We start from the raw sequence: 27885 nt of genomic DNA, 5'->3' as shown, positions 1-27885 counted from the left end.
TCATTTTCAAGTCAGTAGGCTTATATTTAAGTATTTTAACGCTTTGCATTCGCAGTGAAGTTACTTCATGTTAAAATAATATGATTTTTTTTACAGATTCAGACAAATTAAAACGCTGAAAATATTATCACAATCGGACAAAGAATAACGAAGTTACGCCATTTTAAAGATTTAAATTATTTTGATGAACGTTCCATGCACATCTTCATGAAAATTCAATGAGCAAACTGATCTTGTCATATTTAACTTGTCCTTTCGCATTTTATTACATTTTATTTTATTCGCATTTGCAATGATTATTTATTGGATAGGCCTATATTGTTCTTTGTGCAAAATGTCCATAAACCTAATGTCATTTCAGATCGCGCTTTACGCTCGCAACAATTGTTTATTCAGATAACATCCCGAAAATTGGTAGGCCTACAACAAGTGCTGAGAATATTCAATTCAATCTATTCAAGTCCATAAAGATTTTTATTCGGGATATACATACATTTTATGACAAACTCTTGAAATACATGAGTGAAAGAAATGCAAAAGCATAAACGGCAATTATAAAGAAATAGTGCACCATTACAAAAATGTATATATCAACAAAGAAAACTCCTACAAAGCACCATCTCCTCCCTGCAATTACCCAACCAAACAAGAAGGTAAAAAAAAAAACCTGTCAGTGTGAAGAGAGAGAAAGAGAGGAAGGGAGAAAAAAGAGAGAAAGGAAGGCAAGAAAAGCAGGGAGAGGACAGAGAGGGGGAGATTACCCCCGGAGAGAAAGGGAGGCATTGGGAACAAAACATTGCACGATCTATGTCATGCATATTGCATATCACGTCTTCAGGTGAGAATATAAAAATAATTTAGATCGCGCTTCGCGCTCGCATCAATTATTTATTCAAAATCCTGATTATTGGTACAGAAAAGTGCTTAGAATGTCAAGTTTTATATCAAAATATTATCAAAATTATGTACGTCTCTCGTGAGTCAATGTAAATAATCTTAAACATGTCCCTTTTCTTGTCTTAAGGTCAGTGTATCACGAACTTCAGCTCGCGCTTCACGCTCGCATTATTAATTGTCAGTGGCCGCAGAATAGTTTTGAAAGTGGGGGTGGGTGGGTGAGCCAAAAGTAGGGGGAGAACTGACCGTGCCAAAAAGTACAATCAGCCCACCCCCCCCCCGTTTCCGCTGCCCCTGCTTGTTTACTTACGACATAGAAACGCATCTAAAAATCGCTCTGAGCGTTCACTTTTCAGGTCTGAATACAAACACCATGGCCCCAAGAAGCGGGGTTGCTGAAGCACCCACATATTTTCCTGGTGGTGCTGCATGTGTTATTCTCCATAGGCAGCTTCTTCCTGGAATTCTGGTAGGTGTGACAAAATATAGAAATATAAGCAAAATGACCTACATGAATACTGATTACTGAAACCCCCTTTTTTTTGCTAGTGAAATTTCTCTGGATCAAAATGACCTTCATTTTGTAAATGAAACCCATTTTTTGCTTGTCAGATTTACATCAGCATCCCCTGTAATTTTTTTTAAAAGGTCCCAGGGCCCTGACATACACTATCCAAAAGTTTGAGTTTGCAATTCCCTCTCATTCAATTAAGCGGCTGATCGGGGAAAATGTGGATGAATCGAGCCCCCCCCCCTATTCGGGAAAGCTGGAACTGCCCCGGTATTATTGGAATTGACTATATACTAGAAAGGTTCACCCGTTCTTATTCGGAACCCCTCAGTCCATTCATGCACATAAAAGAAAACTGGCAGAAAGCCTGTCTGGTCTGTGATCAATTCACAGTTTTCTCTTTTTTGTGTGTTCACCGGGTCATGACAACCCTTTTGAAGAGTTTCGTGTTCAAAGCCTAGAGATGAAAGCAAAACATCTTATTTTCTCTGCTTCTTGTTTAAAAGGCATTTTACTCCTCTTTTTAAACAGTGGCAGAGAACACAAAAAAACTTAAGGGGGCAGACATTGCCGAATGGGGCAAAATTTCTTTAAAAAACTGCGATTGAACAAAGTGATTTTTACCTTTTAGATGTAAAAATATAATTTGGTGATTGATTTTGACATAATATGAAGTAGTTCAGTAAAATAACAATTTATCTTTCTCGTTTCCTTTTAGTTTCTTTGATTTTCTCCTTTTTGTCGTATAATTTGTTGGTTCCATGGCCCATAAGCCCCCCCCCTGTAGATGAGAAAGTGTAGATTGAATCATGGTCTTCTGAAGCGGGGGTACTGGGGTGTTATTCTCCTATAGGCAGCACCCTTGGATTTCTGGTATGTATGGCAAAATGGAGAACTATAACCATAATGACTTTCAATTTGTAGTGAAACCATCTTTCTTGCTGTCAACCCATGTAACAAAAAATCGTTCCCAGGGTCCGGGAAGAAATAAAGGTATACAAAGGAGGTAGAGATTTGAGTTTTTTAAACAAATTAAACCTTCACCATCCTGTTAAAACCAAAACATATATCAATGTTTGGTAATACCTATGTCATTCAGTCTTTTTGCTTATCTTCTATGACTAGATTTATATTGTTTTATGTTTTTTCCTGTATGTTGTTGGATATTTTTTGTATCAACAGGGCCATGTTAAAAAAAGTGTATTATCTGAACATGTTTATCCTGTATAAAGATATCTTAATACATAAACATAAATAAAATAAGTAAACCGAACTACAGTGTAAGCTTAAACCATAATTCATATCTCGAGCTAATAATTCTCTAAATTTTCTTTAAGAGGAGGTATAACAATAGCGATGTCAAAATTTTATCCTTTTTTTAAAGGTTTATCAGCCGCCAAGCTCTTACATGAATCTGGCCAAGATGTACTGGTACTAGAAGCAAATGATCGAGTAGGAGGACGGACTCTCAATTTCTATGTGAGTGTTCTGACTTCTGAATTTGAAATGTTAAATAAAAAAAAATATATATGCTTTTTTTCATAGCACTTTGAAATGTTTCAATTCAAATTATTGATAAATTAATAGACCAATAAATTTACCATTTGTTCAAAGAAACGAAGATAGACAAATACAAGACTAATATAGACTCATATTTTATTATTTTTTCCATCACCTCATATCAAATTGTTAGGAATATTGCCCCTGACATTAAATATCACTCATTTGATCAGACCCCAACAGTATGTTTAGTATTAGAATGCAAAAAATAAATCTCCATAAAGCTAATGTAAACTATTCATGGTGTTTGGATACATAAGGAAGAAAAAAAAATATTTTGTGTATACTTTGGTCCAGTTAGTAGGGGAGAGAGATAGGGTTCCCATGCACCCGAATGATATATTTTTTTAACCTACATTTTTGTAATCCGTAAGATGTGTAGTGAATGAATTTTGATGTTCCCAAAACGAAATATTGTCCCATGGGGTTCAAATTCAAGATGGCGTCCAAAATGGCCGCCATATTCATGGGATTTGGTTTTTCGTACATAGATTCCGACACAAACATTTATTTGCCACAAAATTAGTGTCATATAAAAGATAAATAAATTTTCTACAAGTTGATACTATTCATGGGTGATGAAAAGCTAATTCAGCTGAGATTTTGATAAGAAAAGAGCAATTTTGAGAATTTTTTCCAAAAAATTGAAAATTTGCGAAATACATGATTTACCATAAATCTAAAGAAAATGAAGAAATGGCCTCAACAATTTCTAGAAAACTTTCCTAATATACAACTATTAAGTGGACGAAATTCCAAATTGATATCATTTTTAGTCACAAACTTATAATGTCTCAAACTTGAAAATTCAATTTTCAGAAATTTAGCTTTTTTACTGCATATCGGAGACTTGGATACACTAATGTATTTTGTCACATTTTCAACCCAGAAAATGGAGATAGGCCTTAATAAAATGCGAAATTATATATTATTTTGTTGGTAGAATTGACTACAATCCCTTTATTCTTCGATTTAAAGTCGGTTGATATATAGTTTTTGAAAGAATTAAGACTTTTGGCCAAAATTTGTATGTTTTTGGTAAAAAAATGCACATGCACTGTTATTGATCAGATTTATCATGAATGTTAGTAATAAATTCACAATCTCAACATTCGATATGAAAGAGGATGTATCAACGAGAATATTGGCAGGCTTCATGCCACCATAAGTATCTTCATTTGCTTCAGATAAAAGGAAAATATGCTGAATGTATTAAGCGATTTTGCGCTAAAGTGATGCCAAAAAGCAACCTCAGTGTGGCAGTCACACCCATGAAAACGATTGCAAAGTGATGAATGGTATGTCATTCAAATAATACAATAGCTTGGATCAGCCTCTCGCATCGATTGTGTTGGTATGACTAACACACCTTAATGTACAGTATGTAATGTGAATGGTAATAGAAATGTGATTCAGAAGGATGTAAAGGCAAAAAAGGTGTTTCTGTTACATTATATATGAATTTATTTAATGAAGTCTCTTGGAAACGGTTATAAGATACACTTGCACTGCAGGTAATAGAGATGAAGTTCTTACACATCCATACACAACTCAAAGGAATATGTCGAAGCTATATACCCCCACTTTATCTGTATTTTGAATCTATGGCCTGTATTCCTAAATCAGGTTTATCTTCGAACACAAAATTAGTGTCATATGAAAGATGAATAAATTTTCTACAAGTTGATATTATTCATAGGTGATGAAAAGGTAATTCGGCTGAGATCTTAATAAGAAAAGTGCATTTTGAAATTGTTCCCCCCAAAAATGAAAATTTACAAAATACTTGATTTACCATATATCTAAGGAAAATAAAGGAATTGTCTTGAAACTTTCTAAAAAAAACTTTCCTATATAATAATATACAATTATTAAGAAATTGAGTTGTTTTTTTTACTGCATTTTACAGACTTAAATGTACTATATTGTCATTATCTTGACCACCCTTTTCAACATATTGATTAGTTTTTCTAACCTACACCTTTTCAATCCTGGAGTCGTATACTGAATAAATTTATTTTGATCTTCTGAAAACTTGAATATTGTCCTTGGCCGCCACCTTGACGGCCATCTTGGATTCTGACAAAAAACCCTTAACAGAACTTTTCAATTCGATGTCAAAGGAAAACAAATTACAAATGTTTTGAGGGTATTCTGATTATGAGAAATTAATTGAGTGGGTTATCTTTATTCTTTACGATTTGAATTAAACAATTCTGATACATTAAAGTGCCAAAAATGACAAAAACCTCTGTTGACCAATGTAAAGAAGGGGAAGGTCTTTTTGGAACATTGAGATGTGTATGGTTGTGTTATTAATCTATTTAATATTTTCCAAAGTAGAAAATGTGGTGACGAATCAGTACCACGGAAAAGGCCTCCTGTAAATTGCATTTTACAACTTGCCAATTAACTTATATCATGTCAAAATGTAAGCTTTATGGTTCTTAGGGAGGACTTTGACAGACAGGCAGTCAATCTTAGAAGTCATTGGCAGGCTCATGTGCTAGATTTGGGCGATCTTTTTTTAACTAAAACTTTGTGCCAATGTGATCTTGGAAGATATATTCCTGATCCAGAAGTTGTAAACTTTGGACTGGAAAAGCAATTTTACTTGCTGCAAAATTCAAGAGATTTTTATTCTCTTTGAGAAAAAAACCACGGAATTTTCTTGGTTGCCATCCGAGCAACCATGATGGCAGTTTTGGTTGCCAACGTCACCCCGGCAACCGCTAATTTCGAGCCCTGCTTTGGAGTGGGGATGGTGGATGGAATTTCCCTCACGTGTGATCTGTTCCTTCTCAAGATTCCTCCGCTCGGCTTTGATACTTCGTAAGACCTGGGTTCCTCACAGACTTTGGATGCTTTAGCTGGTATCCAAGTGTGTTATCTTGGATGTATAACTCTCACTGGCTGTCCTACATGCAGAGGTGGTAGATTAGAACTTGCATGTCGATAAAGCACTTCTCTCACCTTGTCTTGCCTATTCAAGAGAAAATCAGTGGTAGTAGAATCTCTCGAGAAATAGTGACTTGATAATGTGGTTCTGATGGGTCTACCAAATAACATTTCTGCTGGTGATCTCAAGTTACTTTCGACTGGTGTTGCTCTCAGGTTCATCATTGCTAGTTGACTGTCTTGGCCAGTGTGAGAACATTTTGTCAAATGATTCTTGACTGTAAGAACCATCCTCTGAGCTAATCCTTTTGATCTTGGATAGTGTGGAGAAGAAGTAATGTGCTTGATATTCCACTTCTTTTCTTCTGCTGCCTTGCTTGATGTTTCTGGCATGTTTCACTCTGCTTTATCAACTGGTCGATGTCCTCGTTGATGTTTGACAAGAACTCTAGCTGTCTCACGAGCAAGTCGTCTGGTACTTTCGATTCCCATGTGTCCTAGGTGAAGCTGTCCAAGGATATCATTCCTCAGTGACTTCGGTACGATGACTTGACTTCCCGTGAAGAGTACTCCATGTGATAGTCCGATGTTATCTCTATACGACCAATACTGCCTAAGGGATTTCAATAACTCTTGGATTGTTTCAGACCAACTCAGTAATAAGTAATAAGTCGATCGCATATGCGAATCTTTTTCCTCAGAGCAGATGGATTTAACTCTGACACCTAACGGTACATCGCATGCTTCCTTGGGATTAGGAAGTCAACTCAACGAATCGGAAAGAATCATGTCGTTTCCAGGTCGGTAATTGATTTGACACCTGCATGTTTCCTTGGACTTTGATTATAAGCGATCGCTGTAGATGCGGCGTTGCACTTGTAAGAGTTTTTTTTTCCATACAATTTCCAGTGGTCTGTGATTGATTATGACTGTGAATTCTTTCGCGAACAGATATTATAGCAGCGTTTGATACCAAACATTAGGACTAAGATTTCCCTCTATGTTTGAGTAGTTGGAATGTGCAGTGGAAAGACTTTGGATGCAAACGCAACAGGTTACCTTCCTGAAGCAGGCATGCTCCTAGATCTTTCATTGATCTATCTCGACAGTTCTCTCTCTCTCTGGGTCATAGAACTGTAGACATGCACCTGATGATACTGCACATTTCAGGCTGTTCAAGGAATGTTCATGATCATCGTCCCAGATAAACGGTACTTCCTTGTGGAGAAGTTATCGAAGTGGTGCTGACTTTTCCCACTTCTTCTTGCTTTGCCGTCTCCATGAACAAGTACATATTCTTGTTGTGTTCCACGTTGATCTTGATCTTGTCCTTCAATTAGTGTGCTGCACCTGCGTGGTGCGTCTATGGTAGGTTTAGTGATGTCCTTGACATGAAGCATCGTTTTTCCTTTGAAACTACCAATAGCATCGAAGTGCTCTGGAAATGCTTGTTCGAGATCCTTATCACTCGTGATAGGTGTTTGTTTAGGTTTAGGGTTAGGTGTAGGTGTGTCATAATTGTACATTGAGTGAATTGTGATAATTACAAGGTCAGTGCAACCTAACAACCCAAGGATAGCTGAAACCTTGACATCTGGTACATAGAATGTCTGTGTTGACCATTTCGGACTGTCACATTTTATGTCAAGTGTACCTTTACATTTAATTGGAATCTCACCATAAGCTTCAAGTTTTACTGGTGTTTGTTTCACTAATGATTCCCACTTTGAACTTTATATTTCCTTGGCGTACGTAGGCCTACTACTGACTATGATAGTCTTAGTACCTGCGCGTGAGTCAACTCTTAGGTAGAGCTTATGTTGACCGACTCTGTGGGCATATGTAAATGTTAGCAAATGCTACTGTACCTTCTGAATTTACAACTGTGTGTGGCCCATTGGTGTGTATTGTGTCAAATTATGCAAAGTTGGATAGACTGTCTTTAGACTGATAATGATCATGATCTGTGATAGTATCGTGTGCTGTGTCCATTTCGCTGATTGGTTAGTTCTTTCGACATTTTGATTTTGATCGTGATTTCTTTTGTTTTGGTAAATGATCATCAGATATCATGTCAGATCTTCGGTCATCTGAACTAAGTTATGGTTTTTTAATTATGATCACTTTTTGACTGGCGACATAATTACCCCCAATGACTATTTTACTGACGTGGAGAGCCAATTTAATTAATATTGACCCCCAAACGGTTCATAGTTGTCTGAGAATGATAATTGATGTTTTTTCCTTCATTATGAAAGCAAACGGAACAGAGTTGTAAACATAAGAGATATACAATAAACAGAATTTTGGCTCTTCATAAATTTAGAAAAGAGTTAGAACGTGTTGGAAAATAAACCTGATTTTGGAATACAGGCCATAAATTCAAAATACAGTAGCTTTGACATGTTCCTTTCAGTTGTGTATTGCTGTGTCAGAACTTCATCTTTATTACCTGCAGTGCTAGTGTATCTTATAACTGTTTTCAAAAGACTCAATTAAATAAATTCTTTATGATGTAACAGAAACACTTTTTTGCCTTTACATCCTTCTGAATCAGATACATTTCTATTACGATGCACATTATATACTGTACATTAAGGTGTGTTAGTCATACCAACGCAATCGATGCGAGAGGCTGATCCAAGCTATTGTATTATTTGAATGGCATACCATTCATCACTTTGCAATAGTTTTCATGGGTGTGACTGCCACACCGAGGTTGGTTTTTGGCATCACTTTAGCGCAAAATCGCTTAATACATTCAGCATAGTTTCCTTCTTTCTAAAGCAAATGAAGATACTCATGGTGGCATGAAGCCTGCCAATATTCTTGTTGATACATCCTCTTTCATATCGAATGTTGAGATTGTGCATCAGTGGCGTACCTAGGATTTTCCACAGGGGGGCAAAACCGTCCGCCAAAAAAATTGACAAGCAAAAAAAAAAAAAAAAAAAAAAAAAAAAAAAAAAAAAAAAAAAAAAGGGTCTTCTTCAAGCTCGTCAGGCGGGCATTGAAGGTCTTAAAGCTCGTCAGGGGGGCAAAAAAGGTTTTTCAAGCCCGTCAGGGGGGGGCAAAGATACGTTTTTGCATGGGTTTTGACTCGTCAGGGGGGGGGCAGAGTGCCCCCCTGCCCCCCCCCCCGTAGGTACGCTAGTGTTGTGCATTTATTACTGATATTCATAAAAAATCTGATTAATAACAGTGCATGTGCATTTTTTTTTACCAAAAACATACAAATTTTGGCCAAAAGTCTTAATTCTTTCAAAAACTAAATCAACCGACTTTATATTGTAGAATAAAGGGATTTTAGTTAATTCTACCAACAAAATAATAGATAATTTCGCATTTTATTAAGGCCTATCTCCATTTTCTGGGTTGAAAATGTGACAAAATACATTAGTGTATCCAAGTCTCCGATATGCAGTAAAAAAGCTAAATTTCTGAAAATTGAATTTTCAAGTTTGAGACATTATAAGTTTGTGACTAAAAATGATATCAATTTGGAATTTCGTCCAGTTAATAGTTGTATATTAAGAAAGTTTTCTAGAAATTGTTGAGGCCATTTCTTTATTTTCTTTAGATTTATGGTAAATCATGTATTTCACAAATTTTCAATTTTTTGGAAAAAATTCTCAAAATTGCACTTTTCTTATCAAAATCTCAGCCGAATTAGCTTTTCATCACCCATGAATAGTATCAACTTGTAGGAAATTTATTTATCTTTCATATGCCACTAATTTTGTGGCAAATGAATGTTTGTGTCAGAATCTATGTACGAAAAACCAAATCCCATGAATATGGCGGCCATTTTGGACGCCATCTTGAATTTGAACCCCATGGGACAATATTTCGTTTTGGGAACATCAAAATTCATTCACTACACATCTTACGGATTACAAAAATGTAGGTTAAAAAAATATATCATTCGGGTGCATGGGAACCCTATCTCCCTACCAGACTAAGTGATGGTGAAATTAAAGTTGCATTTTTCTGTCTCCACAAATCACTCTCGTCATTTCTCTGGTTTATTTGGTTATCTGCCTGTTCAAATTAAATTTTCGTTGTAAACACCCTTGCATATTGAACTTTCTTTAGATGATCATATTCCCCCCCCCATTTTGTTCCTTTTCACTTTATAATGTCACCTTCAAAATCTTACAGGACGAGTCTATAAAATATGCCGAATTGGGCGGGGCATACATGGGACCCACCCAGGATCGCATCTACCGACTCTCAAAGGAACTGGGTATCGACAATTTTCACGTCGAAGACGACGGTGACGTCATAGCTTACAACAGGGTAATTAATAGTTACTATAAATGCGAGAAATATATCAGATATAACGCTTAATTGATTCTTGACTTAAGCGCATTCAAAACCATTAATGTTTTCATCTTAATCAAGATCTTGAATGGGTTAATTCTGCACATCGATATTACAGTTAACTGTCCTCATAGGACATGTTGGAAAAGAAAAATCAGCAGGTATAAATCTTTGGCAAGTATGGTGATCATGATGTACCGTGTAGAGTACTTAACATTAAATTGTCAAAATTGTTTAAATTTTCAAAGTATATTAAATTCAAGTTTGATCACATTTTCACTGATCGATTGGTTTATTCATTTATGTATCATCATATTAATCTAAGAATGTTCCCCTAAAAAAATGACCACATCCACCTAATAACGGCCCTGGATTCATCTGTTGCCACTTGATGTCCACTCTCTTTGTCCTCTTTCCTTGGTCTCATCTCAATCACATGATCAAAGCCTAATTTGTCTATAACTTACAAAAAAAATATATATATCAACATTACAAAATGTATTAGATGATTTATAAGAAAGGACATACAGTGCATGGCTTTGAACATAACATTTCTGAAAAATGCACCCTTTTGTGAGTCTTTGCATATTATATTGGCGATTTAGAACAACCTTACGTTTATCCTTTAAAGATTTGAGGAGTTTATATCCAACGTAATTTGAAATAGGACTTCTATATGAATGAAATGTTCAAAAAGTGCAATAAAAGGCTCTATGTGTTTAGATTAGTGAACAAATATAAATTACTAATTTCTGACTAAGTTCAAAGATAATATCGGATACATCCGCCCTGTTTTAGAATACTGTGTGCCTGTGTTTGACGGGAGTTTAACTTGAGACCTTGTGTACAGAAACTAGAAAGAATCCAGAAAAGGGTTTGTAAAATTATCTTAGACAAACGTTATTCAAAATATGAAGATGCTTTAAAACGATGCAAACTGGATACACTAAAAGAGAGACGTGAACAATCATGCTCTGATTTTGCAGTATCTGTGAGCAAAAATCCACATTGTAAAAACTGGTTACCGGAAAGGAACGTTGTTGGCATGACTTTACGCAATAAACAAAAGTATATTCAATATACAAATGCAGGACCTCCCGTTTCAAACACAGTGCAATACCCATCAATCTCCTTAATAACTCGTGAAGTGCATATTTTCATTATAATTTCATTTTGTATACTAGATTTTTCTTAATTTATCATTATTTTTTTTAATATCATTATTACGTTATTGTTTTATGCTACATGTGCAATTGTTATACTTTTGTAAATACATACATTTCAACTTTTTAGCTGCAGCATGCGTATATTTGTATTACTTAAAATAGATAAACCATGAAATGAATGATAACAGTCTACTCACCGTTTGGTTAAACTTCTGCATATTTATTTTTTTTTATTTCCACCGAGTTTTTAGGCCCTACTTATTTCTTATCTAATATCTACCTTTCTTTCATTTAGCATCTATATTTAGATGAACTCTTTATAAACATTTTTATATAAACTTTTTTAAACAAATGCAAGAAAGTAGGTAAGGTAGACGAAGTAGAAATTAGACGATGTTGATATAGACGCACAGATGGCCCACAAAGTGTATACACCAAATGACGGTTGGACCAAATTAATAATCGATCAAGTAAGATGCATTCAGACGTTCTGATAATCAAACTTCTGCTAGTAGACCAAGTGAATGTAAAAACTACTAGTTCATTCGTTTTGGTTTAGATGTACATGTATAATATACATCCTTAAGTCAGATTGTTTGTGCACCCGAGAAATATCTTACTGGTATATCTGCACTATTTCATACAGGGTATATGGCGATATTTATCTGGACAATGCCCTGCAACTTGGAACCCTCTACTCTTCATAGACCTAAATCATTTCTATTATCTTATTGATGAGATGGGCAAAAAGGTAAGATTCAATCTATGAACTTGAATAATGCAATGCTCATCTATAAACACGTTTTAATAACTTTATAACTTAAAAATTGCCGTTAGATTCCAAAGTTATATGTTTTATCGATAAATGCTCAGTGGTCACTTTGCATTCAAGCTAGGAGTTGAAGGGTCAGAGTAAAACACATGTCATGTGCGTGCTGCATTCCGTTCTCGTTATTTTCATTATACAGACTGGTTCTCAAGACTCTGCCAGTGTGGAGGTACTGACCTAGTATGTATCTCGTTGGTGCAACCGGTATACGTGAATAATGACCTACATTATGAATGATGTTTTAATTGGGCTTTTCTCCTCAACTGAGATTTCTTTGTTCTCGGCTCATGCATGCCTCCGTTGTAACTCGTAAACTCTACACTGACATGTCCTGGCACCCCCTCCTCCGGGGGGGGGGGGGGCACTTCCATTGACGAGTGGACAACATGCGTGACCCCCGGCCAAAACACGTAAAAAGGATTTCCTTTTTTAACGTAATAAGGGTGTCAAGAAAACTAAAATAATGAAGAAAGGTATACATTTCGCTAGGAAACTGACTACGTGTTTCCGGTCCAATTTGCGAGGGTATAAAAGGAAAATACTAAAATTCGATGTACTTTTTGCCCCAACACTACGTGTTCAGGGTCCGATTTGAGCGAAGTGTAAAAGCCGACGTCTGTGCAACGTAAACAATTAAGATATATCGTTGTACTAGTTTTGGGGGTCTATTCAGGGAATACTTGTCAAGGGTATCGTTTTGTTTCCAATACTTGTTAAGGGTAGGCTTGGTGCATTTAAAAACATGGAAAATACTTGTTTAGGGTGCTTTTCGAAACCCTATGGTAACGCATGCTATCCACTCGTCAATGGAAATGCACCCCCCTCCCCCCGGGCACTTTCCTTATTGGCATATCATATGAGAGCACCTTCTCTCTTAAGCATACATTTTCTGGAGCCTCGTAGCATGAAGTTTAGCAATTGATCATGGTGATAATTTATATCATTAATTACCTTGTAATTTTCGTATGATCAATGATAATATTTAGCCTGGCGACCAATCCCTGGGATTACTTTACACGGTCCTAGTTAGTGTTATTAGTTGACAGTTGCTATTGTCCCGGACGAGAGAAATCATTATAATAGTGAATCAAAATACATTTTGATTTATTATATTTACTATACATATTTTATATGTGTAAATGTTTTAGATTCCAATGAATCGTCCCTGGGACTTCCCTGAAGCCGAAGAATGGGACAACATGACAGTGAAAGAATGGTGCGATAAGACCTTCTGGTTCCAACTCACCAGAGACACGGTCGCTGTCGATTGCTGTAATGGGTTATGCTGCGAAGCTAGTGATCTATCACTGCTTTACTTTCTATGGTATATCAAAGGATGCTGTGGTAAGATGATTTACCTACATTTCACCGTGCATAATATAATTCATTGAGAATCTTTACCTATAAAGGCTTGGTCCCACCTACGGATGCAAAGAGGATGTACAACGAGAAAAAAAAAATCTTGCCATCCGTTGGAAACGCTATGCATTGGTTGAGTACTCATTGCATACGTGTTTCATATGCTCTATCCATCGAGCATCTGTTCACTGTGATTCTGGAGTCACCCCCGAGAGTTTGCTCGTCCGTCCGTCCGTCCCTTATGCGAACAATATTTTTTGCCCATCGGCCTCAGGGACCGGGTTTAATCACCAATCCCAATAACGTTAGTAGGTTACACATGAGGGGGGGGGGTGGCTTAACTAGGGGCCATAGCTAGACCCCCTAAAAGTTTTACGGCCCCCCAAAAAATGAGGTGGTGTGGAAAGGGAAAATGCGAAATAATTATTTCTGAGTATTTTGTGACTAATGATCTTTCACAAAATCAAATTTTGGTATTAAGAAGGTCTAAAGTTTTGCTTTTCTCGCAGCATTTTACAATAGTTATTTATGCCCCATACGCTATGTTAGGCCCCTCATTTTTAATTACAATTATTATCATTTTTTTTAGGGGGGGGGTTCATTATAGTGATTCTGATTCTCGCCTTTCAAACAGAGGGTTGTGGGTCTCCTTCAGCAAGAAATTTACCCACACTGTGCTGCACTCGTCCCAGGTGATGTGAACGGGTACCTGGCAAGATTAATTCCTTGAATGCACTGAGCTAAAGGTGGGGTAATAATAGCAAGCGCTTCGTATCCTCGGGTAAAAGTGCTATATAAATCCAGCTATTATTATTATTTTTACGCCAGCCCACTGAATTACGTAATGATAAGTTCATAATTGTAACAATCACGTATTAATTCTGCTTTTATCTTTACTCATAATTCACCATGCATGACCAAGGGTTGCATCAGGTTTGGAGGAGGGGGCAAGAAGACTCATCTATCAGTTTGATTTTTTAAAATAAAAAATGGTCATTGTCGGAAGCGGCGCCAGAGTATTTTGATATAAGACAAGACTACACAAGGACCTGGAGATAACTTAGTATTTTTACCAATTGAATAATACTGGTAGTAGTTAGTTTTATACGACCTAGACTTAGTCTGCTTTGCAAATCCTTCACTCGAGTTAAGTGGTCTGAAGACAAAGCCTACTATAACTTGTGTGCTGAAGCCCACTGGCAGAATTGAAACAGCTAGCATGCGTTTAGTCTTAGTGTGAAGACTCACTTGTTCAAAGTTTCAATCAAGGTATGTGCCTGCAGACTAACCTCTACCTGTCTTTTTGTTAAATTCTTTCTTCTCTCATCCGTTTGTCCGTTTTCTTCCTCTTTTCCCTTGTTCCCTCACTTCTTGAAAAATCATATGGGGATATTATGAAATGGGAAGTTACCAAATATTTACCATCCACATGTGAATGTATTTCAAAGGGGAAAATATCGCAGTCAAAATTAAAATGCACTCATATTCGAATTAATTTTTTAAAGGAGTGGAAAAGGGAAAATATCTCATCTTCATCATGGAATTTTATATTTCAACTTGTTTTTGTATTATCTTTTCCAAAAATTCTTGTTGTACAGGATATCTAAGGTATTCATCCACAGTCAATGGTGCCCAGGTATGTTTGAAACTGAAACAAAATATATTTTTTCTTGATTACATTAAATTAATTTAGGTGCCCTATCAAGGGCTCAAATAAAACATACACACACACAAACATCTGTACAACAGCTTTGGCAACTCTTGTATTGACAACTTCACAATTGTTCTCTTCATTCATTTCTTTCACCATATATTATACTGAAATATGTAATCCGACAACTTGGTTGATTTAAATTCGAGTCATTGCACGAATATCGTCTGATTGTAATTGATACCATTATTACTATTACTATTACCTTTATTATTATTATTATTATTATTATTATTAGTAGTAGTAGTAGTAGTAGTAGAAGTAGTAGTAGTAGTAGTAGTAGAAGTAGTAGTAGTAGTAAAACTAATTATGATTATCATTATCATCGTCATCATCATTGTTTGCTTAATCCAGCATTCGTTATATTTCAACTGTATTGTCTCTTCACCAATATTAAAGAAATTAATTTAATTTCCATCATAAATGTACATCAAATACAAATACAAATCAAATATAAATACAAATCAATTGCATATATACTAATAACAAAAGCTCGTTCAAAATGGTGTGAAAATCCGCTGAGAAACACGGTTCGCATAGCATATTAAATGACTTTGAAATAAACGTTTGAAGAAATCTGATAATTCATTAAAGAGATATACGACGTAATAAAAATGGCAGATAAAAATATACCATATCATAAACACATGAACTTTCCATGTTTTCAAGACTAGCACTTAAACGGATTTAATTATTTGTATTAACATTACGTCTTGTGGAACAGGTACCTTAATGAAAAGACAATAGTGATATTTTGTAGGATTTCATAATTGGATAATGACCAGTTATATTCGACAGAATCATGAATAAATCAGAATGTGGGATACTTTTAGAGAAAATGATTTCAATTAGTGTGGCAGTTTGCGACACTAGTTGGTTTGGAGACAAATGGCAGAAATGAGGCCGATAAAAAGTTTCAGTTTGAGTTTTTTTTTTTTAATTTCAGGAGAGAAAATTCCACGGAGGCAGTCAAAGTATCTCCCTAGCCATAGCAGAGCGACTTGGACAAGGTTAGAAACAGTATTCATTTCAAATTCAGCTCAAAGGCTTTTCGCTGGAATTTTTACATTATGTATCTCTAAAGCGTTTAGAGACATCGTTAAGATGTTTAAGTGCAATTTGAAATCGGATTTATTATTGTATTATTATTATTGTTATTATTATTATTATTATCATTATCATTTTTATTATCATTATTGCTGTTAATGGTAGCAGTATTACATAACAAAAAGTAATTTGAGAAGGAGGAGGAAAAGAAGAGGAGAGAAAGACGAGAGGAAAACAAGTGAACGCATACTCATCTTCCATACACATCTCTCCATTGATGCAGGGTTTATCACTTGATCATCTTTCTTTGTTCGTCATGGGTTGAAACCAGAAAATAGAGTAGAAGAAGAAATAAGAAGAAAAAGAAGAAGAAGAAGAAATAAAATAGAGAAGAAGAAGAATAAATAAAAGAAGTGGACCTATATCCGCCCTTGACACATCTCTCCATTAATACAGGGATTATAACTGCACGTGTTGAAACCAGAAAATAAACGTGAAAATAGGTTAGAAGAAGGAATATAAGAAGCTAATCTATATTCATCCTTCATACATGGTTCTTCATTGATAGATGGTTGGATTGATCACTGGTTAAAAATGTAATATACATATGTGCATGTAAATATAGGATAAAATGAGGGTAAAAAAGAGGATGAAGATGACTTTAAAAAGAAAAGAAGAAAATAAAAAGGATAAGAAGGATGCAGCTGCTATCGTACATACTAAGATTAGGGGTAGTATTATTCGGTCAGAGTATTATTAGGGCATCAAGGATAAGAAGATGTAGGACAATTTCATGAAGTAATTGATCAGTTTGTACGTCTGATTACGATTGTATCTGTTCTTCCCTTCATGAGCTGCTTAATGCACTGGCGTATAAATGGTAGGGGGCAGGGGGGGGGGGGGGCATTTGATCCGCTAAAGTTTCACGGCCAAAAATAAAAAATAAGGGCACAGAATGAAGAAAATAAATGAAATATTTCCTAATAATCATCTTGAAATCTGTCACATTTTCATTTTAAAAAGGTCACAATCTTTTGCCCCTGCGCCATGCTAAGCCCCCTAAAATTGTGCACATTAAACCACTGTATCAGACTATTATAATTTGAGACAAATCACTTCTTGAAGGTCCCATATACATGTAGTGTTTGGAATGTATTCTATCAGGATTAACCGGGCAAAAGTATATATATGACTATAGTAAAAGCAGCAGTTCATTATCATCATTTTATTCAATACTCAAAATCAAACAAAGGAACATAGGTGTATACATAACAAACAGGATATAAGCCCAGGTCATGAACTAATAAATTACATGCAGGGCAATACTGGTAAATTACTGAAAAAAATCAATCACAGTATAAACAACAGTTACAAAATCAATAATAACAAACAAAAGATCAAGTCTCGAGCATAAAAACATGAGCATGCAGGTATGTATTTCAAAAGTGTGTTCTTGACCCGATTCCGGAGAATCGAGCATGGACCTTCTCTGAGAGCGGGGGCGCGAGCACCAAGTCCTCATCGCCAAGTTTCAGGGAATTTTTTTATTTATTACTGATGAGGTCCAATGCAATCCGACACACCGCTCCCTATGTCAAATCTCGATCATCCGGAACCAGGTCATAATACAATGTTTCTATTTGAAACAACATTACAAAGACATCATTAAGGCATATGCGGGGAAAAAATCAACAAATTTGATTATAATTCGACTGAGAATTATCTCATGTGTTATGTCTATAATAATCTATGATTGATGACCTTTAATTGCAGTTTGTAGTGTGAGTAAATACAAAATTAATTCAGTATAATGTGTGTTATTCGACACAGAATGGCAAGATATTGCATCATAAATATGAGATGTAAGATGAAGGCATAGTCAAGAAAAGTCATTAAGTCAATGGGGCTCTTCCTTGGCTTTGTTATCACAAATTAAGACACGATAGAGAGTTTGGATAACACTCTGATGAAAACTTTGGGAGAGACTGGCCTTTTGCAAAATGACAACAATTCTTTTAGCCTTGCAAAGTTGTCATTCACTTATACTCGTAAAAACTACAGTAGGGGTAGCAGCAGCAGCAGTAGTAGTAGTAGTAGTAGTAGTAGTAGTAGTAGTAGTAGTAGTACTAGTAGTAGTAGTAGTAGTAGTAGTAGTACTAGTAGTAGTAGTAGTAGTAGTAGTAGTAGTAGTAGTAGTAGCAGCAGTAGTAGTAGCAGCAGCAGCAGCAGCAGCAGTAGTAGTAGTAGTAGTAGTAGTAGTAGTAGTAGTAATGGTGGTGGTGGTGGTGGTAATAGTATAAATAGTGGCTGGTGATGTTGGTGTTGTATTAGATAAAAAGATTAGTGGCAGCGGAGGTTGTGGTAGTGGTTGAAGTGGTGTTTATGTGCTGGGGGAAGTGGTGGTTATGGTGATAGTGGTATGGATAAACAAAACGGAATTGATATTTTAGAACTCGAAAGTCCAATTCAGTTTGAGTACACAGCAAGTTAGCCCTAACATCATTTTTTTCTTGAAATATGAAGTATTTCTTTCCAATCGATTGTGTTTTTTTTCAGATCGAGTTTTAACGAACAGTCCAGTAAGCAGTGTGTTACAGGATGAGGAAGGTGTGACAGTTACCACGTTAGATGGAAAGTCATATAAGGTGATTAGCCAAAAATCATCGAATATGTATCTTTTATTTATCAGGAAAATACGATTCCTCAATTCTGTCCAGATATTAATATTTTCAAAACAATTCTTGAAATGTTCAATTACTAGCGTAAGACGGGGCGGGGGCACTGGCTCCCACAAATTCCTACGACCACGGGCATAATTCGAATGAGAAAAAAATAAATGAAAAGGGTTAAGTATATTGGGGTTTCCTTTTCATATGTCAAAAGCTATCAAAAACTTAGACATCAATATTGTAATGCCAAAATGTTCAAATGCTCGATACTTTTTAGAAAATGTTGCCCCACACGCCATGTTTTGGCACTGCATTTAAATGGCATAGTTGAGATACGATAGACCTGTCCAATAAAGATGGTTGTATAAAAAGGCAATGTGACCTTTCAATGATTAATTCAATGAAAGGTAATGATCATTTTCAGTGATCAGTAAATTTTTGAGAGAAACAAGTGTTAGGTTCATAGAGGAATATAATGTGTAAAAGTCCAAATCGATACAGATTGTGCATGTGATCACTAACCGGATAACATGTGATCTAATCACAGCGGGAAACATGTGCGTTGTGGAATATACTAGTAACGTGTGCGCGTAATAAAGCCATTGCAGTCTGAAATTCCTTCGAGGCAACAAATTTATTAGGAGGTCGCAACGTTTTTGTTTTCCCCAACGACGAAATAGCGATATTTGTCTTCTATTTTAGTCATTCCATAATCGAACAGAATCGGAAAACAATGGGGAAGAGGAGAAAGGCCACCACTGAACCGGCTCAGACGCGTTCTCGGGCAAAACGAGGTAGAAGTCGAGGCACCCGCCAGACAAAAACGACAGCTGCCTCACACGCAACTCGGACGGTAGCTCCACCGGGAAGCGGTAGGCCTACGAGTACGACGGGGAATGAGCCCGGACAAGCCCCCGCAGCCACTGCAGTAGGAGCAGCGCCAGAACCCATTAACGTTGAGCAGGGTCGTTCATCCGGCCGTTCACCCAGCCGTTCAGCTAATAAGAGGCCAGTAGCTTCACAAGGGCCTGTGCTGCAATTACCATCCACTCAGGGTCAGACTCAGAGTTGTCCCAGGCCCAGCACTAGTAATAATACCGCAGGTGAGCCTTCTCGACCTGAATACATGTCAGTACAAATACAAGATCATACAGATTCGTTCTGCGTACCTGGCCATACTAATAATAACATTACAGGTCACGAATCGCACAATATTAGAGAACGAAGTCAGTCTGGGATGGTACGAGAGACCCCATTCACATCATCCTTCCCCGCAATTGTACCTCCTAGTGTTCAGATAAGAACCGACCTAACTCAAAATTCACACTGTGTCCATGATAATGAGGCCACAGGGCCAAATAACCAAACCATAATCAATACAGAACGTAGACCTAACACAGAGAACATGAATAGAGGCTATCACCACCCTCACCATTCCCCGTTAAACCCTGTAGGTGACACACTGGGTGTATCTATTCCCCAAAGCATAAAAGAAAAGATTTGGAAGGGGGAGTATGTGAATCTAAATCTGTTAGTTAACGCCCAAGATATAGCCTCCCACACACTGCGCGAAGCAGCAGAACAGAGAACTAATCTGGCAATAGCCGAGGAGGAAGGAAAATGGGTGTTAAAGCCCTACAATGCCCCCTCCAAAAACAAAATCATGTCCATTGAAATTTGGACAAATGCCTTCCTAATATACATGAGCGTCTATCTGGCAGCAAATCCACGACACACTCATGAAATTCTGAAGTACTGTCACCTCATTCGTTCTGCTGCTTCACGCTACTACGGATATGGTTGGAGGGACTACGATATATAATTTCGGCACCGATTTCATGCCACAGGGGGTTCCTGGGCGGAGATAAACGGGGAGTTGTGGCTCCTCCACGTAGTAGGGGGTGGTGTTCGGCAAGGGGCCCTGCCTAGTCTGCTGGGCAAACTCTTCACTCGAGTTAAGGGTCTGAATGTGCAGCCTACTCATGCCTTGTGTACTGAAGGCTCTCTCGCTCAGGGTCTGCTTCATCTTTGGAAGTTGGGCACAAATTTTGCTATGTCAATCATTGTGAGTTTGTTACCATGACATTCCCTCTCTGAACTCTCCTCCCACTAGCTGGTCATTTGGGCCAGTCACCTGCAGTCAGTCCGCAAGCCCTGAAAAAGTAGCTTCTTTTATCCAAGTGATATTCATGACAAGAGGGTTTTTGCATAGTTAATGAGCTTGGTGCGAACCAAAACACCTCTTTTTATTCGGCCATTGCTGCTCTAAATATTGACAAAATTTCATGTTTTTGGTATCTTTGTAAAGAAGAAGAATCATTCTTTTAGGTCATGTGTTTGGATTTTTAAAAGAATGTTGTAATATAGGAAGAACTTTTGATCTAAAACATGAAACAAAATATTTTTTTTCATGCAACAAAAGTTGTTGTTTTCACACTTAATTTCTGTTTGGGCACAAATGATTTTTAAATCATGATAAAGCTGAAGATCTAAGCTTTAATATGATATAATTTTTATAAGAAGATGTATTTTAGATGGGTCAGCAGCCAGCTTTTCATAGACCAAGTACATTTTGCAGCTCAAAAACAAGAATACTGCGCTCTGATTGGTCATAGACCACACACCCACGCAAATTCCAATGTTCCCCACACTGGGCCTCTGCAAGGTCACACTCACCATGTGGTAATCTCTTCAAATTACCCGCGCCTGTTTGTTTTGAAAACAGTATTCAGCCAATCAGAACTCTGGATTTTATGTTACTCAGAAATTTCAGAAATCTCGTCTTGCATCTTGATGGAAATAACTGGCTGCTGACCCATCTAAAAGATGCCACATATCAAGAGTGACATTGTAAGAAAGTATAAAGTTTGAGCTTTCTGATGATATAAATAATGTTGGTGCCTAAAACACAAAATGTTGCACAATTTGCAAGTGAAAACAGAGGAAGAAAATTTTGTTTGATGCATCTTTTCAGGTAAAAAATTCACTTATTTATCATAATATTTCATTCAAAAGAAATGACCAATATAAAAGGGTAACATTTACTCTTGCCCATGATACAAAAATAATCAATATTACTCGAGGAGAAAGTGGTTAAATTCTTTGAGAAAGAAAGTCTCACAATTCACGAGATTTTGCAGGGACATGAATTCAGCCACGAGAGGACTTGGATAAATCTTGCTCATTTGCTCATTAACACAGGGGCTTGCGGACTGACTGCCTGCTGGGCAGGAGATCAACTGGTGTTTGTTTAATTACACGCTGCATCGCACTTATACTCCTGATTGAAACTCCAGTCTAGCATTATGCAATAGCATAGTGGCATACATATATGACAAATGTCTTGCCATGGTCCCTGACTCCCTGATAAATAAATGTTGCTTTCTCTCTTTGTGAATCTTGATAGTTTTTTTAATTTTGCATGTTGGTATGTTTATTCTTTTGGATCACACAGTGTTTTTTTTAAACAAAGCCCTTTTCGTTGCTTATAATTAACACTGTACAGCAAAGTTTTATCAAACAAAAATAATCTTTGACAGCACAGGCATAACATTTTATCCTACATGTGTAGGCATTAGAAGGCAAAGAAAGTTTCGGGAAATATTCTCCAAATCTGCAACATCAATATCAATTTTGTTGATATTATCTTAATTATCAAGTTTTAGTTTGTAAAATTGTAGGCTTATATGGGTTTGTTTTCCCCTATAATTATTGGAAAACAGCAAAGCATTTATCAATTAACACCCACTAAATTTGATATCAAAGATACTCTCGAATAATTCATATTCATCTACAATATGCCTTTTGTGGTTCCACATGTATAAATTTGCTCAGTCATATTAATAATATTTCATAATATATGATTACAAACAGAAGGAATTGAAATATTTTACATCATAAGATAATGCAAATGAAAATGGTGTGTGACATGGGTGATTCTCTCATTTGCATGATGATCAGGAGGTAGGCCTTCATGTACAAATGCATAAACATTAAACTCAATGTTTTGTGAAAAATTAATGTCATAACATTCTTACCTTAAACACCAACTCAATTACTTAAAATGGTAAAAGAAAGAAATAACATTTTATAGAAATTAGTTACACTAAAAATGAGACAGCAAAAAGCCGAACAAACCCTGGAAAATACAAAACTACTAAAACCTATATATCAATTGAAATATTGATCGAAAGAAAAAAAAATGAAAACATTAAAGGTCAAGTCCATCCCAGAAAATTGTTGATTTGAATCAAAAGAGAAAAATCAAACAAACATAACACTGCAAATTTCATCGAAATCGGATGTAAAATAAGAAAGTTATGACATTTTAAAGTTTCGCGATTTTTCCACAAAATAGTTATATGAACGAGTCAGTTACATTATGTTGGGGTGGACTTGTCCTTTAAAGGACAAGTCCACCGCAACAAAAAGTTGACTTGAATAAAAAGAGAAAAATCAAACAAACATAACACTGAAAATTTCATCAAAATCGGATGTAAAATAAGAAAGTTATGACATTTCAAAAATAGTTATATGCACATCCTGGTGGGTATGCAAATGAGGAGACTGATGACGTCATCCACTCACTATTTCTTTTGTATTTTATTATATGAAATAGGGAATATTCTATTTTTCTCCTTGTCAAGTGAAACAACGATTAATTCTCCCCTGAACATGTGGAATGAGCATTGTTTAATACTATATGATTCAGTCAAGTTGGTCCTCATTTTCAAATCTATAAAAAATGAAATATTGTATAATTCAAACGATAAAAACAAAAGAAATAGTGAGTGAGGGACATCATCAACTTTCTCATTTGAGTTGTGCATATCACTGTTTTGTGAAAAATAAGCAAAACTTTAAAGTGTCATAACTTTCTTATTTTTCATCCGATTTTGATGAAATTTTCAGCGTTTTGCTAGTTTGATTTTTCTCTATTTATTCAAATCAACATTTTTCTGGGGTGGACTTGACCTTTAATGACCTGACAGTTTCTCTGTTTCCAATTATTCCCCTCCTTATATCATCTTCACATTTTTTCTCTTTATTTCTTTCTTCGTATTTTAGTCTGTTCCTTCCTTTTTTATTAACCCTTTTCCCCTATTTTCGGCAGAAGGGGGGGGGGGGGGGGTGCGGATCCGCTCCGGCTCTCTGGATCCACATAATTATCGTTACAGGGAAATACAGCAATTGTAGTTTTGGCCTATAGTCTTCTTTATACAAAGCATTATAATTGTGTGAATAATTGGGCATGCATCGCGAGCGCGTAGCGCCAAGGCGGCGGGGGGGGGGGTGCAGTTAAATATATTGCTGTACACATGCGTAACCAAAAAAAAGAAAATAGTTTAAAGGGGTGCATTTTTTAAAGTTTTGGACGCGGACCGCGCATGCACTTGTTTAGGGTATCAAAAATACAAATTTTCAAAAAAAGGGGTGGTTTTGAAAGACTGGTCAATGGTCAATCGCAGGGTCAAACGTAGAGTCTATTTAGGGTATGTTTTTTCCAAAGTTTTTTTTAGACTAGCCAAACGCGTTTAGGGTATGTTTTTTCCTCGGGGCTTTTCCTCCTCCTTTCTGAAAAGTGTTTGGGCCTGAGACAAAACTTGTTTAGGTGTCATATTCTGGCGACAACTCGTTTAGGGGCCAAAATGTGCAAAATGAAGCCCGCGAAAAACTTGTTTAGCGGGTTATTTTCAACACAGAAGAAAACTCGTTTATAGGGGGGTTGGAAATAATTTGGTCATGTGTACAGTAGTACATTTGACTGCCCCCCCCCCGGCAAAGCGGGTAGAGTTATAATGTTAACCGTCTTTTACATCCTTTCTTCACCAGGGGCTCCTTTCTCTTCTTTTTCACCCGTGACTTTCCCCCATTTTTTCTTATTCATTTAGGTTTCCTTTTTGTTTGGGAGGGATGTCCCCACCAGAAATTTAGTGTAGACTCATCCTTATGCCCCGCCCATGCTTCCACTGCCTACATTATAACTTTATTTTTTATTTTCTTTATTACTGGTACCTTATTTTCATCCTAATCGATGTGCGTGTGCAATATTTTATTATAAGCAAAGTTGATTTGAGTAAAAAGAGAAAAATCCCACAAGCATAACGCTGAAAAAAAGAAAGTGATAACAATTTACATGTTTGCTTCATTTCACCAGGGAGTTGTGATGTATTTCACAACAATTATGTGAACATCCTGGTCGGCAGTGGCGTAACTACGGGAGGGGGGGGGGCACGTGCCCCCCAATCGGCTGACCCCCCCCCCAAAAAAAAAAAAAAAAAAAAAAAAAAAAAACGGGGAAAAGGAGAAAAAGAGGGAGAAAGGAAGAGAAACGTACTGGGAAAGAAGAAATTATTGTTCATTATGATGTTTTGTTAAATTATAATTATGTTATGTTATATTACATAAGAAATATATTTTTCATAACTTTATGAAACATTAACTCAGGGCCTATGTCTTCATTGTTCCTGGTGCTCGCATTGTCTGTTTAAGAAGATATCTAATCCTGTTGTACTGAAACCTCCCGTTTTCAAGTCAATATACACCAAATATATTTTTTCGCACTTCGAGATATTGTTTTATGCACAATAGTATGCTTCTTTTTCATGACTACTTAAAGCGATTGCCCAATTTTAAGGTCTTAATATAAAACATTTCCTGTCCGTGCTTACGTTCGCAATTAGTGGATTGGTGAGGTATAACTGCCCTCCATGAGTTTCTATAGAATCAGTCCTTAAAATGTCCCTTTTTCTGATCTGAATATAAAAAATTTTCAGCTCGCTCTTCGTATAATGATTACACAAATTTGATTATAATGTCCATTTTTAGGTCTGAATATCCAAAATTTTCATTTCGCCTTTCGCGCTCGCAATATTTGATTAGTGAGATGCGTATAATGATGATTACAATTACTACAAGCATGACAAGTGCTTAATGCGTTTAGATGCAATACTAACAAAATCAGCAAGAGCTTGGCACTCGCATTAGATGACTATGGTAAGATATGTATACTCTTAATGGATTCCTAAAATATAGTCCTTAAAATCTCCCTGTTTGAGTTCAATATATACAAAAATTTCAGCTCGCGCTTCCCGCTCGCATTGTTTAGTGAGACAGGTACGTATAATGATTACAAAAATTTGAGTCCCTTTTTAGGTCTGAATATCCAACATTTTCAGCTCGCGCTTCGCGCTCGCATTATTTGATCAGTTAGATACATACGAAGCGCGCTCACTAAGTGGCTCAGCATTTTTGCTGGTCCCCCCCCCCCCAATGCCGTGACCCACAGTACGCCACTGCAAATGAGGGGACTGACGACATCACTCACTATTTTTTTTGGTATTTTAATATATTGAATATTGATGTTTCAAATTTCTCCTCATCGTCACGTGAAGCAAAATTTTCTCTTCTAAACATGTGGCATTGCCATGGTACTAACATTTAATATGTTCAGTCAAGTTGGTCTTTTATGTCAAATCTGTAAACATTGAAATATCGTTAAAACTATTTTTTAATGAAAGAAGAAGAAAGAAAAAGTATAAAATGAGGGACATCATTGTCTTTCTCATTTTACATGCCATTTTAAGTTGTGAATATAAAGTCTTCACTGTTTTTTTTAAGTACTTGAATTTAATTTTACTATTCATAACCTGCACACAGTTTTCTGTTGCCAACAGCCCTGGCTGCAATGACAGATTGGAATTAAAGATGTAATAATATTTAACTAGAAAAAAGAAAAGTGATTAAGGAGTAATGAGATAGAATCAAATAAATGTGGAGAATAGGGAAGAAAAATGAGAGCCAAAGAGAAATGGACTTCGTGCAAATTATATGAAATCTTAAAGGTCAAGTCCACCCTATAATTTTTTTATTTGAATAAATAGAGGAAAATCAAACTAGCTAGGCTGAAAATTTCATCAAAATCGGACGTAAAATAAGAAATGTATGATATTTTAAAGTTTCGCTTATTTTTCACAAAACAGTGATGTGACATGCACACCTGGGATGCAAACGAGACAGTTTATAACCCTAACTCACTATTTCATTTGTTTGTTATTGTTTAAATTGTGCAATAAGGACCAAGTTAACTGAACCATAGTAATAAACAAGCTGATTCAACATGTTCAGGGAGGAATTGGTCGTTGTTTCATTTGACATGAGGAGAAAATTAGAATATTTCACATAATCAAATGCAAAAAAGTGGATAGTCTCCTCATTTGTAAATCGGACCAGGATGTGGAAAACTGTATGTGAAACTTTGAAATGTGATTAAACTTTCTTATTTAACATTCGATTTTGAGGACATTTTCAGTGTTATAAAATGTTGGATTTTCCTTTTTTTATTCAAATCAACTTCTTTGTTGGGTGAACTTGTCCTTGATCCTTAGATATATTCATAATATATTATAGGGCTAATAAAATACATGAAGGAAGTTCCAACCTATATAAAGTAAAAAAATGACCCAACAGAAAGATATAAAAAAACAAACTATAATGGGCCAATACAAGAAATAGACATTTTTATACTATAGCTTACCTGTACTTCCCTGCTTAGGACTGGAAGATTTGTTCTAGCAGGGATATGTGACTATTTCCTATAGGCCCTAGTAATGACCATTTCATTTCTGCATTTGGATGTAGACCACAAGATCCCTGGAGGGTTTTCTGGGCATGGGACATTGTTTATGTTGGATTAACTACTGGCTAAATCTTATCTGAGTTATCAGTTATCTTCTCACTGGCCACTGGTAGCAGTTCCCCTGGGAGGCTGATTGACAATGTTTACTAGCCAATGGAAAGTGACTCTGAAAGAAGGAGGTGGGGCCAGATTTGGAGCGTGAGAAATGATTTTTGGAAGATTATGCAGACCCTGTATTGGAACAGCAAGTTTTGTATGTGCTAGTCTTTGCGTGGAG

At 36.3% G+C, this 27885-nt stretch overlaps 1 protein-coding gene across 2 annotated transcripts in view; it reads left to right on the top strand.

The window, feature by feature from the left end:
- LOC135153200 (amine oxidase [flavin-containing] B-like) overlaps positions 1–27885 on the top strand; it is a 32886-nt gene that overhangs the window by 1887 nt on the left and 3114 nt on the right. Inside the window, exons 2-9 of one of the 2 annotated variants that reach the window (XM_064095535.1) lie at positions 2793–2887; positions 10028–10165; positions 12002–12106; positions 13333–13528; positions 15142–15179; positions 16201–16264; positions 18858–18946; positions 19673–20888. In XM_064095535.1, coding sequence (XP_063951605.1) covers positions 2793–2887; positions 10028–10165; positions 12002–12106; positions 13333–13528; positions 15142–15179; positions 16201–16264; positions 18858–18946; positions 19673–19732 — 785 coding nt within the window. In that variant the 3' untranslated portion in view covers positions 19733–20888. The remainder of the gene's footprint in view (positions 1–2792; positions 2888–10027; positions 10166–12001; positions 12107–13332; positions 13529–15141; positions 15180–16200; positions 16265–18857; positions 18947–19672; positions 20889–27885) is intronic. The other variant, XM_064095534.1, reaches the window with a different exon arrangement.

The sequence above is a fragment of the Lytechinus pictus genome, chromosome 2 (genome assembly GCF_037042905.1).
Source record: "Lytechinus pictus isolate F3 Inbred chromosome 2, Lp3.0, whole genome shotgun sequence".
Lineage (NCBI taxonomy): Eukaryota > Metazoa > Echinodermata > Echinoidea > Temnopleuroida > Toxopneustidae > Lytechinus > Lytechinus pictus.
Note: the sequence above shows the minus strand (reverse complement) of the source record. Positions and strands in the feature narration are given on the sequence as shown.